Source organism: Ambystoma mexicanum, chromosome 12, assembly GCF_040938575.1.
Source record: "Ambystoma mexicanum isolate Mex_15411 chromosome 12, UKY_AmexF1_1, whole genome shotgun sequence".
NCBI lineage: Eukaryota > Metazoa > Chordata > Amphibia > Caudata > Ambystomatidae > Ambystoma > Ambystoma mexicanum.
Window position 1 is genome coordinate 1159378385 of NC_090936.1, and position 18022 is coordinate 1159396406.

Here is an 18022-nt window from a genome sequence, read left to right on the forward strand (position 1 = left end):
ATCTCCTGCCCTCGCCCTCCAGTCAGAGATGGAATTATGGGTCCCTCCCTGAGCTTCCTGTTTCCAGCTGGGTCTATGTTTCCTAGTCGTTTCCTTCTGGTTCGGGGTTGAAGAGCCATGTTTTGAGTAATTTTCTGAATTCCATATATTCCCTTGTGTTGCACATGTTTTTTGGAAGGTTATTCCAGGTTTCTGGTGCTAGGTGTGGGAAAGATGATCCACCGAATGTTCTTTTATTGTATGGTTTTAAGCGAATGTCGTTGCTTGATCTGAGTGGTCTTGACAGGCAGTAGATTGTAATTTTCTCATTTAGGAACTCAGTGGATTGCAAGTTTGCCTGTAAAGCAAGTTAATTGTACAATCAGCTGGGAGGAGCTAGATGATGCTGTAGAGTCAAACTAACCCATGTCTCCCTGAACCACACACACATCACATTATATACAGTTTGCAACAGTTAGAACACTCCCACATATTTTATTACAAACCCCCCACCCCCTAACATGATTGGTTAAACTTGTACAAAAGAAATACAACCTTCTCTAATTCCCACATTCTCATTGGTCACATTTATCTAACTACCATCATCAGCTCATATTCATAGCACACCCCTTTTGGGGATTTGTCCATGGTAGGTCATAACATCATCACATAGTTACACATTTAAACACAAATATAATTAATTACAAGTTCCAGACGGCCTGGGAATATCTTACCCCAGACATGATACACATGATTTGCAAGGACACTTCAAACAATATGGGGATGGGAAGAATAAACAGGTTCCCTTTGAACTGGTGATAACTATCTCACCTAGCCCGACTTGCTGGTGTCCTTGGAAAATTCTAATTTAAACGACTATCAATTCAACACGCATTGCCTCCAGACACAAGCTGAGAAAATAATCGAAACCCATAGGTATCGGTCAGCTCTGCCCTTAGGTCTCTTCACCTCAGGTTTATTAATCAGTCGCAAACAGACGGCTGGATTCCCCTGAACAATAAATAACAAGCTCCCATGCACTTAAAACGATTGCATCTCCTTTCCACAATACTGCCAAGTTATAAAAACCCAGCCTAGCTGTAACTGACCATTGGATAATGTTGCTGCTACTTATTGCCTTCCCTCTGCCACCAACCCTGCAAAACCAATGTTCCCATTCACACAGAGTTCACCTTGTAAAACCCTGGCTGCAGGGCCTGGCCAAACTGTGAAAAACCATACGGCATACAGATTTGTACATTCCCACCATGTACCCCAAACATATGTCCCTTGAGACCCATATATGCATGTCAGTGCATGCATGTTTTAAAACTACCACCTCCTTTTCACAGTGGTTTCTTTGTGACAAATCCCCTTTCTCGCCTGCGCATTATGAAGCTCCATGTTGCCTAGCTTCTAGGTGCTTCATGGAACACCATACCCAGATTGTATTTCAATTTCATTGGCAATTTTGACATTTTATCTTGCTGCGTGCGTGCAAATCTAAATGTATCAACTTAAACACAAGGTAACACTGAAAGTAACGCATATCCCATTCTTATTAACTATGCTAGACACATGTAAAATTGCAACATCGCACCAACTTTGCCGTTCTCTGATTCACCAATATGGTGCGCGCAGCGTGAACCCCTATTTCTCATGGGGACCTTTCCCAACCGCCCCAACATTATCAAATCATATCAATGTGCAGTAACCTTCTGTCATTGATGAAATGGTTTGCCTTCTCACAATCTTATGGCATTGTTTAGTTAATTGGCTGCTCTTTCTTTCATGTAGGCCCTTTAAGGGGAAAGACAGGAGAAAGCCAAACATTTGTCACAGGCCCCAGGCAAGCAGATTTTAAGGTCTGCTTATTTGACACAAAAAATGGTTTGCTTTTTCTACAATTTCAAATGTTCTGCTTCACATCATGAATAATCTGCAAGACTGAGTCCAATAATGACTTTATTTTGATAGTTATATTTTCAATATTTTAAATACAGCAGGTGACAGCTGGGGCCTCTTTTGGAAAGGTGAGTCTAGAATTCCACCAATAGACGAGGGACACAGAATGCACGTAATTCTTCCATCCAATTCTTTGACATGGCTTCTGAGCGCTATCTTCTGTCGGGCTCCATCCATTCATGTAGCACTTTCTCTAGCTTTGCGAATCGCTGCAAAGGAAAGACCTCTTGGTGGACCTCATCAGCCTGACAACAGCTGGCACGCCCAGCCCTTCTTTAGTTAAATGTAAGGGGCCCTTTTATTTACCCCTCACAGATGAACCTACAGGTGCTGAGGATGCTGTAGGCGCCCTCTTTGGAATACATGCGTCCTCTTCAGAGGAGGTCAGTGTCCAAATACCCTTCAGGCGGGCCCCCCACACTTCATGTGTGGGATATTAGAAAGTAATGCTCCTTTCCCTCTGGGTGCAGTTGCGACTGAGCGATGATGGGGGTGGAGGGGCAGCTGCCAGAGGAGATAATTAGGGATGGGAGCTGGGGGTGAATACTGCATGATCCAATCAATAGAGACTCTTATTGACAGACACACATCTCAGATGGTGGAATACTAGTCTTGAAGAGAGGCTCATCTGTGAGAGTGTTCATGCAGCTGTGTAAGAAACCCCCAAATAAAAAACACACACATCCAAAGTTAGGGTAGGAGTCAAGTCGACTGCCGACAGAACCAGAGATGGACGAAGCAGAAAGACCCAAGAAACCATTAACACAGTTGTGAAGGTGCCCACCCCAAGGATTTATTTATTTATTTGCTATTCCTGCGACACAAAGGATTTAGCGTAGTAATGATGGAATAAAAAAGAAGTAACTGGGTCAGAAACAAAGTGTAATCCTCTAATCTCCCCCTCGCCCCATTTCCCCCCATATTTGTTGGTCTTCAGAAGGACTACCACGTGCATTATGTACTCTTTTTGTCTAAGGCACAACACATATACACTTCCACAATCCTTCGCCCCACCAGGGGCACCCGCAGGAATTCTTGGCCTCATGTACAATAACTTTCAATGTCATGTGGGGTGCAGCTTCCACGCCCATGTTCCCACTGAGACCGTAAGTGTGTGCATGTGTGTCAAAATGATCATACGTTCCATTTTGCCTGCTCGTAGACATTTGCCCTAGCCTCTGCCACCCCTCACCCCTGACAATCCACACCTGCAACGCACCCCCCCCTGCTGGCCCTTGGACCGTCCACGTCCAACCTTCCATTGAGCGGTGTTGGGTGTGAGAATACTGGGAGCCAGGACAGCCCTGGAAGAAGATGCCTGCCTCTTGCAGGTATCAGTTTTACTGGATGTGGTCATGCCATGCACTGCAGCACACTCAGACTGAAAGGTGCCTTGGGTGATTGGAGTTCAGTGCCCAGGAGATTTCAGTTTATTCATGCATCACTTGGATTAAGTGTTGACAAATTTGGCAGAAAAACGAAATGAGGCAAAGAGACAGGACGTGATTTGCTTAAGATCACACATGTGGGCAAGTCAAGCAAGGATTGGAACATGGGGTTCTTGGCTCCACAGTCAAGCATATCTCCCTGACAGTCCAACCAGGTAATAATTAAGAGAACTGAGATGGGGCCCCAGATTATTGTGACCTGCCACCTCAGGGCGGGCGACGAAAAGTTTGCAAGCCTGTGGTCTAGTCCACTGGTCTGCAACCTTTGGTTGTCCAGATGTTTTGGACTACATCTCTCATGCTCCTTCAGCATTGACAATGCTGGTTAGGGCTTCTGGGATTTGTAGTCCAAAACATCTGGAGAGCCAAAGGTTGCAGACTCCTGGTCTAGTCTCTCATGACCCCATCATCCCTTCTAGGACAGAGAGATGTCGTACCCGGCAGTCCAACCTGCTAAAAAAGCAAGAGAGAGGGAGGCATAAGGAAGTGGGAGGGTGTAAGAACGTGGCATAGTGAGCTGATCTGCTGGGGTATTTGGTTTCACCAGCCTGTGGCAGCCATCTCATTATGCCCCCTATGCAGAACGGGGCCTGTTAAGTTACAATTATTATTATTATTATTGTTATTATTATTCTATTTGAGTGCGGACCTAGCGCCGAGAAGCAACAGAGCGCTTTACAGAGGTGTACAACAGTACAGATGCATAACGGAGTGCTTTTCAGAGGTAACAGCAGAACAGATATACAGGGAGGGGTAGTATACAGAGGAGCACAGAAGGGGGGTACAGCTGTACTGGGTGTCGGGGAGGAGAGGGGCGGGCAGTTTCTAGTGAGTCAGGTGACGTGAAGGGTGACGTGATGGCCTGGGTGTTGAGGAGAGACTCCTTGAAGAGGTGGGTCTTGAGTTTCTTTCTGAATTGTAGGAGTGTGGGGGCGAGTCCGATGCGGACGGGGAGGAGGTTCCATAGTCTTGGGGCGTAGGCAGAGAAGGCTTGTTTTCTGGTTCCTACCTTTTAGCAGTGGGGGATTTCAAGTCTGCACGTGTCCTGGCTTCTGGTGGTGTGCTGTCCACCAGAGAAGCTGAGTTTCCTCGCTAGGTAGCTGGGCGACTGCCGTATAGACGATGCAGCAAGTCTTGAAGGCGATTCGTACGTGCAGTGGCAGCCAGTGAAGGTCGATGAGGGCCGGGTGATGTGGTCGTATCTGCGTAGACCCTTGATAAGGCGCGCAGATGCGTGTAGGACACTTCCCATGTGCACAAGGGAGGACGACGGGAGGACTTTGAGGAGTGCATGGCCCCCATCCAAGTGGGATAGGACCATTGCTTGAACGGTGGATCTAAAGCTGCCCGGAGGGAGGAAGGGCTTGACTTTCTGCAGGAGGGAGAGCTGATACCAAGCTGTCTGAGTTTTCTTAGCTATGTGTCTCTTGAAGGAGAGGTGTTTGTCGATGTGGAACCCGAGGGATTTGGCGCAGGAGGTGAGCTTGGGTGACTGAAAAAAGGACTTTGTGATGGAACACAACACACACTAAACTCAGGTAATGTGATTCGCATGGATGTATGTTGGCTGATTGGATAGCTGACAAAACAACCTTCCATGGCAACAAGAAAGGATTTCATCTTTGAGGAAATGCCCTCATAGCATGGTAGATCTCCAGTGCCAGCGCGCCACACCACTGATCTACTTGTTAAAAACTTCTAGGCATTGCATATGGGGATAAAAGTTCCTTAGTTTGTGACAATGATAAACCGCTCAAACTTTCTTAAGTTCTTCCCCTTCTATGAAATATGTCAGAATTCCCTTTCACATGCCTAAACATGTTGGTCACGTGTGTGAGATGCCGTCTGTTGTGGATTTGCAGTAAAAAAGAAAATAAGTTAAAACAAATTATAGAAAAGGGAAATGGCATAAAAATGGGGAGAAACTAAGAAAAGGGGCAACAAAGCATTACAGGAGGGTACAAAGGAGGGTTTGTTACACTACTTCCTGCCCCAGAAATCATTAGTGAAAGCAGGAATATTACTTTGAAAAAAGAAAATCAGTGCACATTTAAAAAAACAAACTGTGATGTAATGATAATGATGTGTTATTTGATAATGATGTGTTATTTATATAGCGCCTTTATCCAAAGCGCTTTACAGAGCACATATTTACATACACTATCACCCAACCGAAATTGGTACTCATTTATCGACCTCGGAAGGATGAAAGGCTGAGTTTGCCTTGCGGGATTCGGACCTGCGATCTGCAGATCACGCTCAGATCGCAGCAGCGAGGGGTGAAATGGACATAAATATCTATTTTATTGAAAAAGATTTCTGTGACATAAATGCAGAGTTGCATTTCTCTGAGTTGTTTTAAGGTGAAATGAAAGAGATCTGGACCTCCACAATCTATATTCGTAAAATACATTTCTCTCTGGTTGTTCTGAATATGTTTCTTTTAGCTTTTTTATATGGCGCTGTGGGCCACCTCCTGCTTCTAAGCGCTGCACCGGGTAGCGATCCCGTGTTCCACAGCGTGGTCATGTTTCTTTTTTATTTTGTTTTGAGTTTTGGTTTCCAATCCTTTCACATAAAGACATACATTGGGCCTTGTTAGGAGGTTGGAGGTAGCCTTGCTGGTAAGAGTGGCAAGGCTACCTCCATACCGGCATGAAAGTCCGGCACACCACGCGAATGGGCAATTACTGGGGTATTCCGACCCCGCCGGAACCGGTAATTGCCCTTTCGCGGGTGCCATTAGATCCCCATTCCCATTTCAGCCCCATATGGCTCAATGGGATGGGGATGCCTGTATTACCGGCACGGTTCATAATGGTCCTGGTGCTACCGGCATGCTGTGGTCGCGGGTGCCTTTCATTCCGCCAGAGCAGACCTGGTGGAATGAAAGGCACCCGCGAGCACAACTCAGAGTTTGCCCGTCCGGTAACAATGGTACCAGCAGGCATACCGGTACCGTTGTTACCGGACCGGCAACCTCGTAATGAGACCCATTGTCTCGGGAGGATAACTCAGGGGCAACGTGCTCGCCTCCGAAGCAAGACGACACGGAGCAACACGTGTTCGATCCCCAGGTCCGCGCTTAGAAACCTCTGGAGCTCAGGGACAACGTGCTCGCCTCGGAAGCACGACGACACGGAGCAACACGTGTTCGATCCCTGGGCCCGCGCTTAGATACCTCTGGGTATTAACCGCGTTATAAATAACCTATCATATCATTACAATTAATTACTAGAGGAACACAGTTAATAAACAAATACATTAGATTTGATCATATAAAACCATATTTAATACGTACAAAGTCCTAAAATTCTATTCGGAAAGAGTTTAAAAAAATTGGATAATAATCTTATTGTAGCCAAAATTTGAGTCCCAGCTAAAATCTAATGCCAATAGGGGTAAGAGTAGAGAACTCAAAAATGTATAAAAACAGTTGAATCTTAAGAGATGTATTTCAGCCAGTAGGTGTTTTATGGTTTCAACCTTAGGGGGATCATTACAAAATCTGCAGGTTTTCTTGTTCCTGTGTATTTTTGACAGTTCTCTTGTTTGTTTCTAAGACGAGCGCCTGAACTATCCTCCCGGACTCTGATCCATCCTCCCTCTTTTTTGGTTGTACTGAAAACCTGACGCAGAGTCACCCTTGACGGCCATCAGCGAGTACATTCGCATGCATGCCAACTTTATCCATTCCATTCAGGAGATGCTACTCCAGTCCTGGTTTGAACTTGGGGTTCTGGGTCTTTTAGACCTGGATTTATAATGGGGATATCCAGGACTACAAGTCGCAGATCGCAACGTTAAAACCAGGACTGGCCCAGAACCTGCAGAATGCAATGGATAATGTTGGCACCTATGTTTAACGTCTACCAGGCCAGTAAGAACAACCCATGCAAACCGCCTAACTGTACCAAAGGTGAAAGGGCAAGAGGAGGAGGGGGCAGCTTCCCCTCAGTCACAGCCAAACACTGGAACGCCCTTCCTCCTGAACTAAGAGCAGAAACCTCCTACTGGCCCTACCGAAAGGCGGGATGTGATTTAGGGGTCACCAGGGGTCTCCCTTGCGACCCCTGAGGTATCCCTTGCTACCCCTGTCGTCACCCTTGCTATCACCAAGTTACTTTTTTTTCTTTTCTTTTAACAAATTGAAGCTCCTGGGCCGTGGCCAACGCCATGCACCTAGTTGAGCTATTTGTCTCTCTGGAATTCCATACAATACTTGCTAGACTCATTAAAGGTTTATTTCAGGCACACTTCAGGCGGTGAGTCCCTGATAGTCTGTTCTTAAACACCTCATATTCACAATGCAGACAAAATCCTCCAAATAGCATTTAGAGTAGAATAAGCATCCATTTCGGACTATGTATTTTGCCTTTCGCAAGTTGCAGGTATCGCATGTATTTTTCTGCCTATCCACACGGTGATCCATTCGTGTATGAAATGTATATCACGTTACAGTGATATCGTAACCATAGTTTTCATACTGTACTTAGAAACAATGCTGTGTGATGCCACTTCCTGTTTTCTCAAGCGGTAAACGGTTGTGTTCCATCTCTTCCTGTGATGTCACTTCGGGGTGGGGTCAAATGACATCCCTTCCTGTGATGTCATCAGAGGTCACGGGTACTGTGATGCCATCAGAGGTCACGGGTACTGTCATGTCACTTCCGCTAACCGTGGCATTTTGGTGAAATGATGTCCCTGCCAACAGGCCTTAAAAACATGGCTCTTTGCCAAATGTGACTGTATCAGTCATATGATTTCAAACTACATATAAGCAAGAACCTTTCTTTGTTTTCTGTGAATCTCAGTCTAACTGGTTTGCAACAGCTCCCTGATGCCCACAGGCTCGGGCACTTCACAAATGTAAAAAATAAATAAATATTGGTTTTTACTATTGAGACCCACAATGCACTTGTCATTATGGAGGCGAAGGACCCCCAGCGGCGCAGAGCTAATATGTTCAAAATAACCTGAGCTGTGGTATGTTTATTTACGACAGCGGAGCGCCTTTTAACAGACTGGATGGAGTTCCGGAAAGTGGAGCGCTATGCCGAACAAGGCAAAAGCCGCACGAGGGAACTGCTGTGGAGCTGGGCCCAGAAGAACAAGACGCTAGGGGACCTCCTCGAGGCGCTGCATGACATGGGACAGGAGCGAGCCATCCATTTGTTCTCAAGACAAGGTAACAAACTCTTAAACGCCTGCACCTTCCTGAAAACTGCCCAAAAAGCTTATTCTGATCACTTATGCATTTATTATTCGTGTTAAATGGTGTTGCCTTGGGGCTGGAGACAATATAACGTGCAATAGTGCAGTGACTGAAATCTGAAGAGTGTGGGACAGGCCTTGAACAGGAGGAGCGCCGGGAGCGTCCGCTCTCTTCTCCAGCGCTGTGCGCCAAGCTGCCACATCCGCATTCCACAGACACCTTTCGCAGAGTTCAAAGTGGGAGGGAACTAAAGGGTACGGCGTTCCCTTCTCAGTAAAATCGGCCATAGTTCCCTTACTTTATGTGACCTGGAGTACCGTTCCCGGACGGTAGGAAAGCCCAATTGAAATAATAACAGTACTCCTGGTGGGGACTGTAACCTAGGTGCTGCGTTCACAATCCTGTGTTTAATTTCATTGTGCTCTCTCACAAGTACAGGCTAAGCTTTGTTTATTTCAAGGGACTGCTTGGGAATGAAGCCTATTCCCAGGCAGTCATGCAGCAATCTGGGAATTGCTGTAGGCGCAGGGGTTCTTGTGTGGGCACAAGTGTGTTTGCAGGCAATGGAGGGGTTTATCACTGGCTATAGTCATGGGCAGATCCCTTCAGAGGTGTGAATGGTGGGTGAAGGGAAGGGGAGGCTGCACGCTGAGGGGGCAATGACACACTAATGGTGGTCATTTAAATGAATGTTCTTTCCCTGCCTTTTCTCTAATCTTGGGAGAACTTTTGTAAAACGCAGCTTTGTGGGGTGGGGGGAGGCTAAGGTACGACCCAGGTAGGGGGTTTGAATCGGGGTGGAAGGGGAGAGGAATGACTGAGTAAGGGGGAGTGAAGGGAGCAGGAAAAGGGGCGGGGCAGGAACGGGGGTGGGGCAGAGGGACATCGTTCCACTACTTTTTTTGTACACTTCGACCACTGAACTTTCGAAGCTCAACCACTACTCCTGATTCCTCAGGCATCTTTTTATACCATCTCCCTCTGCTTCTCTGTCGTGGGCCTGGACAGTGGAACAGTGTCTTTACCATCTCCCTCTGCTTCTCTGTCTTGGGCCTGGACAGTGGAACAGTGTCTATACCATCTCCCTCTGCTTCTCTTTCGTGGGCCTGGGTAGTGGAACAGTGTCTATACCATCTTCCTCTGCTTCTCTGTCGTGGGCCATCTCCCTCTGCTTCTCTGTCGTGGGCCTGGGCAGTGGAACAGTGTCTTTACCATCTCCCTCTGCTTCTCTGTCGTGGGCCTGGACAGCGGAACAGTGTCTTTACCATCTCCCTCTGCTTCTCTGTCGTGGGCCATCTCCCTCTGCTTCTCTGTCGTGGGCCTGGACAGTGTCTATACTATACCATCTCCCTCTGCTTCTCTGTCGTGGGCCTGGGCAGTGGAACAGTGTCTATACCATCTCCCTCTGCTTCTCTGTCATGGGCCTGGACAGTGTCTATATTATGCCATCTCCCTCTACTTCTCTGTCGTGGGCCTGGACAGTGTCTATACTATACCATCTCCCTCTGCTTCTCTGTTGTGGGCCTGGGCAGTGGAACAGTGTCTATACCATCTTCCTCTGCTTCTCTGTCGTGGGCCATCTCCCTCTGCTTCTCTGTCGTGGGCCTGGGCAGTGGAACAGTGTCTTTACCATCTCCCTCTGCTTCTCTGTCGTGGGCCTGGACAGCGGAACAGTGTCTTTACCATCTCCCTCTGCTTCTCTGTCGTGGGCCTGGGCAGTGGAACAGTGTCTATACCATCTCCCCCTGCTTCTCTGCCGTGGGTGTGGACAGTAGAACAGCGTTTATACCATCTCCCTCTGCTTCTCTGTTGTGGGCTTGGACAGTGGAACATGTGTATACCACCTCCCCCTGCTTCTTTGTCGTGGACCTGGACAGTGGAACAGTGTCTATACCATCTCCCTCTGCTTCTGTGTCGTGGGCCTGGGCAGTGGAACAGTGTCTATAACATCTCCCTCTACTTCTCTGTCGTGGGCTATCTCCCTCTGCTTCCCTGTCGTGGCCCTGGACAGTGGAACAGTGTCTATACCATCTCCCCCTGCTTCTCTGCCGTGGGCGTGGACAGTAGAACAGTGTTTATACCATCTCCCTCTGCTTCTCTGTTGTGGGCTTGGACAGTGCAACATGTGTAAACCATCTCCCCCTGCTTCTTTGTCGTGGACCTGGACAGTGGAACAGTGTCTTTACCATCTCCCTCTGCTTTTCTGTCGTGGGCTTGGGCAGTGGAACAGTGTCTATAACATCTCCCTCTGCTTCTCTGTCGTGGGCCTGGGCAGTGGAACAGTGTCTATACCATCTCCCTCTGCTTCTCTGTCATGGGCTATCTCCCTCTGCTTCTCTGTCGTGGGCTTGGAAAGTGGAACAGTGTTTATACCATCTCCCTCTGCTTCTCTGTCGTGGGCTATCTCACTCTGCTTCTCTGTCGTGGGCTTGGACAGTGGAACAGTGTTTATACCACCTCCCTCTGCTTCTCTGTCGCGTGCCTGGACAGTGGAACATGTTTATACCATCTCCCTCTGCTTCTCTGTCGTGGGCCTGGACAGTGGAACTGTGTTTATACCATCTCCCTCTGCTTCTCAGTCGTGGGCCATCTCCCTCTGCTTCTCTGTCGGGGGCCTGGACAGTGGAATAGTGTCTATATAATCTCCCTCTGCTTCTCTGTCGTGGGCCTGGGCGGTGGAACAATGGCTATACCATCTCCCTCTGCTTCCCTGTCGTGGGCCTGAACGGTATTTATACCATCTCCCTCTGCTTCTCTGTCGTGGGCCTGGGCAGTGTCTATACCATGTCCCTCTGCTTCTCTGTCGTGGGCCTGGGTAGTGGAACAGTGTCTATGCCATCTTCCTCTGCTTCTCTGTCGTGGGCCATCTCCCTCTGCTCCTCTGTCGTGGGCCTGGACAGTGTCTATAACATCTCCCTCTGCTTCTCTGCCGTGGGCCTGGACAATGGAACAGTGTCTATACCATCTCCCTCTGCTTCACTGTCGTGGGCCTGGACAGTGGAACAGTGTCTTTACCATCTCCCTCTGCTTCTCTGTCGTGGGCCAGGACAGTGTCTATACTATACCATCTCCCTCTGCTTCTCTGTCGTGGGCCTGGGCAGTGGAACAGTGTCTATACCATCTCCCTCTGCTTCTCTGTCGTGGGCCTGGACAGTGTCTATATTATGCCATCTCCCTCTGCTTCTCTGTCGTGGGCCTGGACAATGTCTATGCCATGTCCCTCTGCTTCTCTGTCGTGGGCCTGGGTAGTGGAACAGTGTCTATACCATCTTCCTCTGCTTCTCTGTCGTGGGCCATCTCCCTCTGCTTCTCTGTCGTGGGCCTGGGCAGTGGAACAGTGTCTTTACCATCTCCCTCTGCTTCTCTGTCGTGGGCCTGGACAGCGGAACAGTGTCTTTACCATCTCCCTCTGCTTCTCTGTCGTGGGCCATCTCCCTCTGCTTCTCTGTCGTGGGCCTGGACAGTGTCTATACTATACCATCTCCCTCTGCTTCTCTGTCGTGGGCCTGGGCAGTGGAACAGTGTCTATACCATCTCCCTCTGCTTCTCTGTCATGGGCCTGGACAGTGTCTATATTATGCCATCTCCCTCTGCTTCTCTGTCGTGGGCCTGGACAGTGTCTATACTATACCATCTCCCTCTGCTTCTCTGTTGTGGGCCTGGGCAGTGGAACAGTGTCTATACCATCTTCCTCTGCTTCTCTGTCGTGCGCCATCTCCCTCTGCTTCTCTGTCGTGGGCCTGGACAGTGTCTATACCATCGCCCCCTGCTTCTCTGTCGTGGGCCCGGGCAGTGGAACAGTGTCTATACCATCTCCCCCTGCTTCTCTGTCGTGGGCCTGGACAGTGGAACAGTGTCTATACCATCTCCCTCTGCTTCTCTGTCGTGCGCCTGGGCAGTGGAACAGTGTCTATACCATCTCCCTCTGCTTCTCTGTCGGGGGATTGGGCAGTGGAACAGTGTCTATACCATCTCCCTCTGCTTCTCTGTCGTGGGTCTGGGCAGTGGAACAGTGTTTTTACCATCTCCCTCTGCTTCTCTGTCGTGGGCCTGGGCAGTGGAACAGTGTCTATACCATCTCCCTCTGCTTCTCTGTCGTGGGCCTGGACAGTGTCTATATTATGCCATCTCCCTCTGCTTCTCTGTCGTGGGCCTGGACAGTGTCTATACTATACCATCTCCCTCTGTTTCTCTGTTGTGGGCCTGGGCAGTGGAACAGTGTCTATACCATCTTCCTCTTGTTTCTCTGTCGTGGGCCATCTCCCTCTGCTTCTCTGTCCTGGGCCTGGACAGTGTCTATACCATCTCCCCCTGCTTCTCTGTCGTGGGCCTGGGCAGTGGAACAGTGTCTATACCATCTCCCTCTGCTTCTCTGTCGTGGGCCTGGACAGTGGATCAGTGTCTATACCATCTCCCTCTACTTCTCTGTCGTGGGCCTGGACAGTGGATCAGTGTCTATACCATCTCCCTCTGCTTCTCTGTCGTGGGCCTGGACAGTGGATCAGTGTTGGCCCTGGTGAGTGAGCGATGTCTGAAACACGGACGGACAGCTGGACGCTGATGAAACTACAGTAGTGCTCATCACAAGGTCATGAATGTCATGTGAGCCCATCTATAATGCGTCTCAGTATTGTGCTCTGTATGGCCCAGGCCCCCCTCATGCAGGCCTTGTCCCACCAGTCCCCGTAAGAAACACTTGACTCATACTAACCAACCCTTTTATTTACAGATAAGCATGAACGCATCACAAGTATGCCTGACCGGTATTTAGTCCAATACCGTAGTTTCCCCTTCTCTGGTATTAAATGAAGGGCCTTACTCGAGTGTTCAAGTTTGATGCATTTCCCAAAGCTCGATGTAACATTCTTTTTGTGTTTTGGAAATAATAATAATCCATTACTCTCCCCGGATCTCTGGCCCCAATTCTAGAACCTACTGATGCAGACTGGATAAACTCATGTATAGTAGCACCACTACCCTAGCCCTTGCATCGGCCATGCCAGTACGTCATTGACCGCAGGATGCAAGCTGATTGGCTTAGTTTGAACCAGGCATGCAGAGGTTGCGTGTTCAGAGGAAAGCATACCATTGGTTGGTGATCTCGGACTCAGTAGTACATCCCAGGTCCCACTTCTGCATCTTTTGAACTTGACTTCCTCACCAATGACACGTGAGCTCTGACACCCAGGTGGGACATGGGCTCACACTATAGTTTCACGTCTCTTTTTGTTGTAACAAGTACTTACACTTCTGTTCTTCCACACCAGGTGATATGCTAGGGGACGGGCTTGGGGGGTGGGCTATAGCCCTGGGTCTTTTGGTTGTAGCACGGGATAGAAGCTCAGGGGCCACAACCAAAAGGCTAGCTAGCCCCGAGTCCTGACATTAGCGAAGCCCCGGATCTTTTCCCGTCCTAGCAACACCCCTGTTCCACACCAAGAGACACCAGTTCCTGAAGGCTGGTCAACAGCTACACTTGTGTCCGGGACCAGATAGCCTGATTAAACCACCACAATATATTCAAAATAACCCTGCACATGCCCTGATGTGACCCAAGACGCAAGACCTGACTCGCCAGCACTGGAGGCTCTCCACGGTTTACGGGAGATAAAAGGATTCAATTCTAGACTTTGACCAGCCCACACTGCCTTCCATTCACCGGCGCCACTATCTGCCATGCTCAAGTGTGCTCTACTCTCTCAGCTGCCTGTGGCATTTCTTTCTATTAACATGGATACCTATACTCTAGTCTATAACCACGCGGGCGAGAGGACATATATGGGACAGGGGGACAGAAGACCACCCTGCCTCTCGATATCAACCCAAACCTACCTCTTCACCCAGTAACCCAAACATAACTCCCCCCCTCCTCTTCCACCTACCCAGTTCAGTTTTGCAGTTTCTTCAGCAACCTCTTGCCACTCTGATACACAGTGCCAGGCTTTAAATAAAAACACTGTAAAGAAAAATAGGTCCTCATCGGAGCACTGTCTGTCAGCACAGTCAACTTACCTGGGGACAAGTGCTGTGCTTTCCCCTCTCATTGCAAACTAGACTATCACCCAAAAAGCATCCTATGGGAAATCGCGCAGCAGTGTTTATCTAGTGAATTTGAATTCTCATGTCGTATAGAGCTGGGATTCTCAAACCCAATGGTTGGGACCCTAGCGGAGAGGGCAGACGGCTGAGATGGAGTAGCCTGGTGGGAACCAGTCCAATCCTTTATAAGTCATAACTGAACTAGTGTTATTGAAAATTGTAGAATCAGGGTTGCAACACTATTGTTTTATCAATGTTGGGCTACTATAGGAAGGGGGGTGAGTCAATAAAATGTTTAAGAACCCTGTGTGTGTATTGTAGTCAAAATTCCTTGAAGTCACATAAAATGGGACGCTGATTTTTAATGTGAAAGGAGTAAATGCTTATTCACCAAAATCACGTTGATTGGTGCCGGGTATAGTCTTGTGCACACGATTAGGGCCGTCCCAGGTGAGCGTTACACACATAGGTGCAACTCTGCACGGATGCAGACGCCCCCCTGATTTATGTTCCTTCATTCCTTCCATTTAACCTGGCCACACCCATGCATTTCCCTGGACCGGTCTGGGTAGATTCCTTGCAGAACCTGCTTGTGGCTGTTCTCTCAAGTCCTGCTGGTTTGAGTCGGTTGCTGGAGGCTGAAAAATAAGTGCACACATCCAGAATTAGTGGGCAAAGAAGGGGAACATATGCCAGATTATAATAGATGGATATAATTGGGATAAAGCGGTCGGGACCCACTTGTACTGAATGATTATCCTGTGTTATCCTATATACCTTGAAATTAACAAGAGTTCTTCAGTGTTTAAGAAGACAGTGCGGAGTAAGAGCCATTTGTCTTATGATGCTTCCTCGTTAATAAGCGTGGTGTTTGAGTTTTTGATGTCTCTTAAGGGAATTTCTTAAGGGATTGCTTAGTTACATTAATAAGTAAAAGGCTCCTACATCCACCCACCCCAAGAGATTTGGAGTTCTCTTCCGTGGTGAAGAGCTACCACTGGCACCCAAGGGCTTTACGGATCCATCGTGAATGCGCTCAGGATTGCAATCCCCACCAAATGTCTTATGAAGAGTAGACTGTGCAAGAACTCACCTCTTAAGCACTTTGGTAATAGGATCTGATCACCTCATTGAGTGCTTGATTTTCAAATGCAAAAAAAGGCTTCAAGTCCATCCTTTGGAACCTATAATTTTAGGGATCACAAAAACCGACGAATTACATGATCAATTTTGCTTAGGCTTTTGTCTATTCGTTTTGTTAACTGTTTTGCTGCAGTTGTTATTGAAGGACAAAGGAGAAAGGGAAGGATCATGAATTTGTATCCTGAAGTGTGCTATTTTCATAGGATTGTCCTGCTCTGCTAACAATGATTGGGGAGAAAGGGGTAAATGCAGGAAGAAGAAAGTCAGACAAAGAGAAGACAATTAAGAGCTGCACATTATGGAAACCTCTGCCACATTAGTCAATTAGTGACCTAAGGAAGACACAAAAGGGTCAGAGCATTACAAACATGCCAAGCTTACCCTCCACTTTATAGGACACGTTCCCGAGCCCAAACCAGATGTATTCTATAACCACGCCGTAATGGACAGCGATTTTCTAAAATGTTGGAAAAGGGTACATTTTTACATATGAGTTCGATGGCATCTTTTGTAAGCCATGTTCAATTTATCCTTGTTGGCCATATCCATGAAAGAAATCTTTAATCCCAACTCATCTAAGTTCCCATCTCTCCTCAGAGTTTGAAAAGTGTCCCCCTTTCTAGGCAGCCTCCGGTTCCTTCCAAGAGATGGAGGTACTGTGTTACTGGTAGCTTACGTCTTCTGTGGTTGGGATACACCACCCGGCTCATACCCTTTCTTGGAAATACCCATCTCTTGGCCCTGGCTGGGGCGAAAGCATGTCATCATTTTTTTTGTTGGCTTTTTTAAAGTCCATGAGGCCAGCTGTGCAGCAGGTTTGACTGCTTTGAGTCTTTGGGTTGTCATGATTTATCTGCAGCAGGTTTGACTGCTTTGAGTCTTTGGGTTGTCATGTTTTATCTGCAGCAGGTTTGAATGCTTTGAGTCTTTGGGTTGTCATGTTTTATCTGCAGCAGGTTTGACTGCTTTGAGTCTTTGGGTTGTCATGTTTTATCTGCATCAGGTTTGAATGCTTTGAGTCTTTGGGTTGTCATGTTTTAGCTGCAGCAGGTTTGAGTGCTTTGAGTCTTTGGGTTGTCATGTTGTATATGCAGCAGGTTTGACTGCTTTGAGTGTCTTTGGGTTGTCATGTTTTATCTGCAGCAGGTTTGACTGCTTTGAGTCTTTGGGTTGTCATGTTTTATCTGCAGCAGGTGTGACTGCTTTGAGTCTTTCGGTTTTCATGTTGTATCTGCAGCAGGTTTGACTGCTTTGAGTCTTTGGGTTGACATGTTTTATCTGCAGCAGGTTTGACTGCTTTGAGTCTTTGGGTTGTCATGTTTTATCTGCAACATGTTTGAATGCTTTGAGTCTTTGGGCTGTGATTTTTTAACTGCATGTGATGTATTATTTTTGGCTTCTCTCCAATCACTTCCTTCGCCAATGTTACTAGGTGGCATCCTGCCCAACCTCTTGCAGTAGGCATCCAACTCTGCTATGTGGCCTTGCAGTAGGAGGATATCCCTTGAGTTAAGCGCTCACTTCTGACGTGGCCCCAACATGCTCTTTACAGGTTCATATAATGGGAGGGGCAACTCGGAACTTAACATTTTCGGTATCGGCCGAAAATGCGGACACAAAAATGTTGAATGCGCATTTACTGGACATTCAGCTGTTTTCAAAATACCAACTCCCATTAGACCGAAAAAGTGGAGCAAGGGTTGCGGGGTGTCACCCCCCCCTCCTCTTGTTCTATGAAATGGCCTTGGTGGACCCTGCGGCACCAGTTCCGACCCACATCAGTGGAAGGGAACTAAGGCTGCAGGGATAGAGGGGAGTCTGTGCCTCCAAAAGGTAAGTAGGGAGGGAAAGCCGAGGAGGGTATGTGAATGCAGGCAAAAGGGATCTATGTGATCCACTACGCCGCGTCATTTTTTGTAATCAGCCTTTTTTAGTCGACCTTTTTGGCGGCACAGTGATCATATAGACACAACATTTCCAAGGTTCACAAATTCTACTGCTTGCACGTCTCTCTATAGTCCCTCCGGGTCTACAGCTCAGGGGCCTCATTCGCTTTCACCAGGAACTAGGTGAGCTTCCCCCACAGGGGGGGGTGAGTGTTAGGGGGTGCTCCACTACCAGGCAGGCCCACATTTGATAGTTTCACAGTTTCGATGCGGCAGCGTTCCTCCTGCCACTCCAGGCACAGCACTTCTGGCTGACAGTCATTTCCCCCATAACAGGTCAGGGTTTA

At 47.9% G+C, this 18022-nt stretch overlaps 1 protein-coding gene across 2 annotated transcripts in view; it reads left to right on the forward strand.

The window, feature by feature from the left end:
* The window catches only part of IRAK3 (interleukin 1 receptor associated kinase 3), a 155006-nt gene that overhangs the window by 17652 nt on the left and 119332 nt on the right, over window positions 1–18022 (forward strand). For both annotated transcript variants that reach the window (XM_069629760.1, XM_069629761.1), the window contains exon 2: window positions 8398–8580. In XM_069629760.1, the coding sequence (XP_069485861.1) occupies window positions 8398–8580 (183 nt within the window). The remainder of the gene's footprint in view (window positions 1–8397; window positions 8581–18022) is intronic.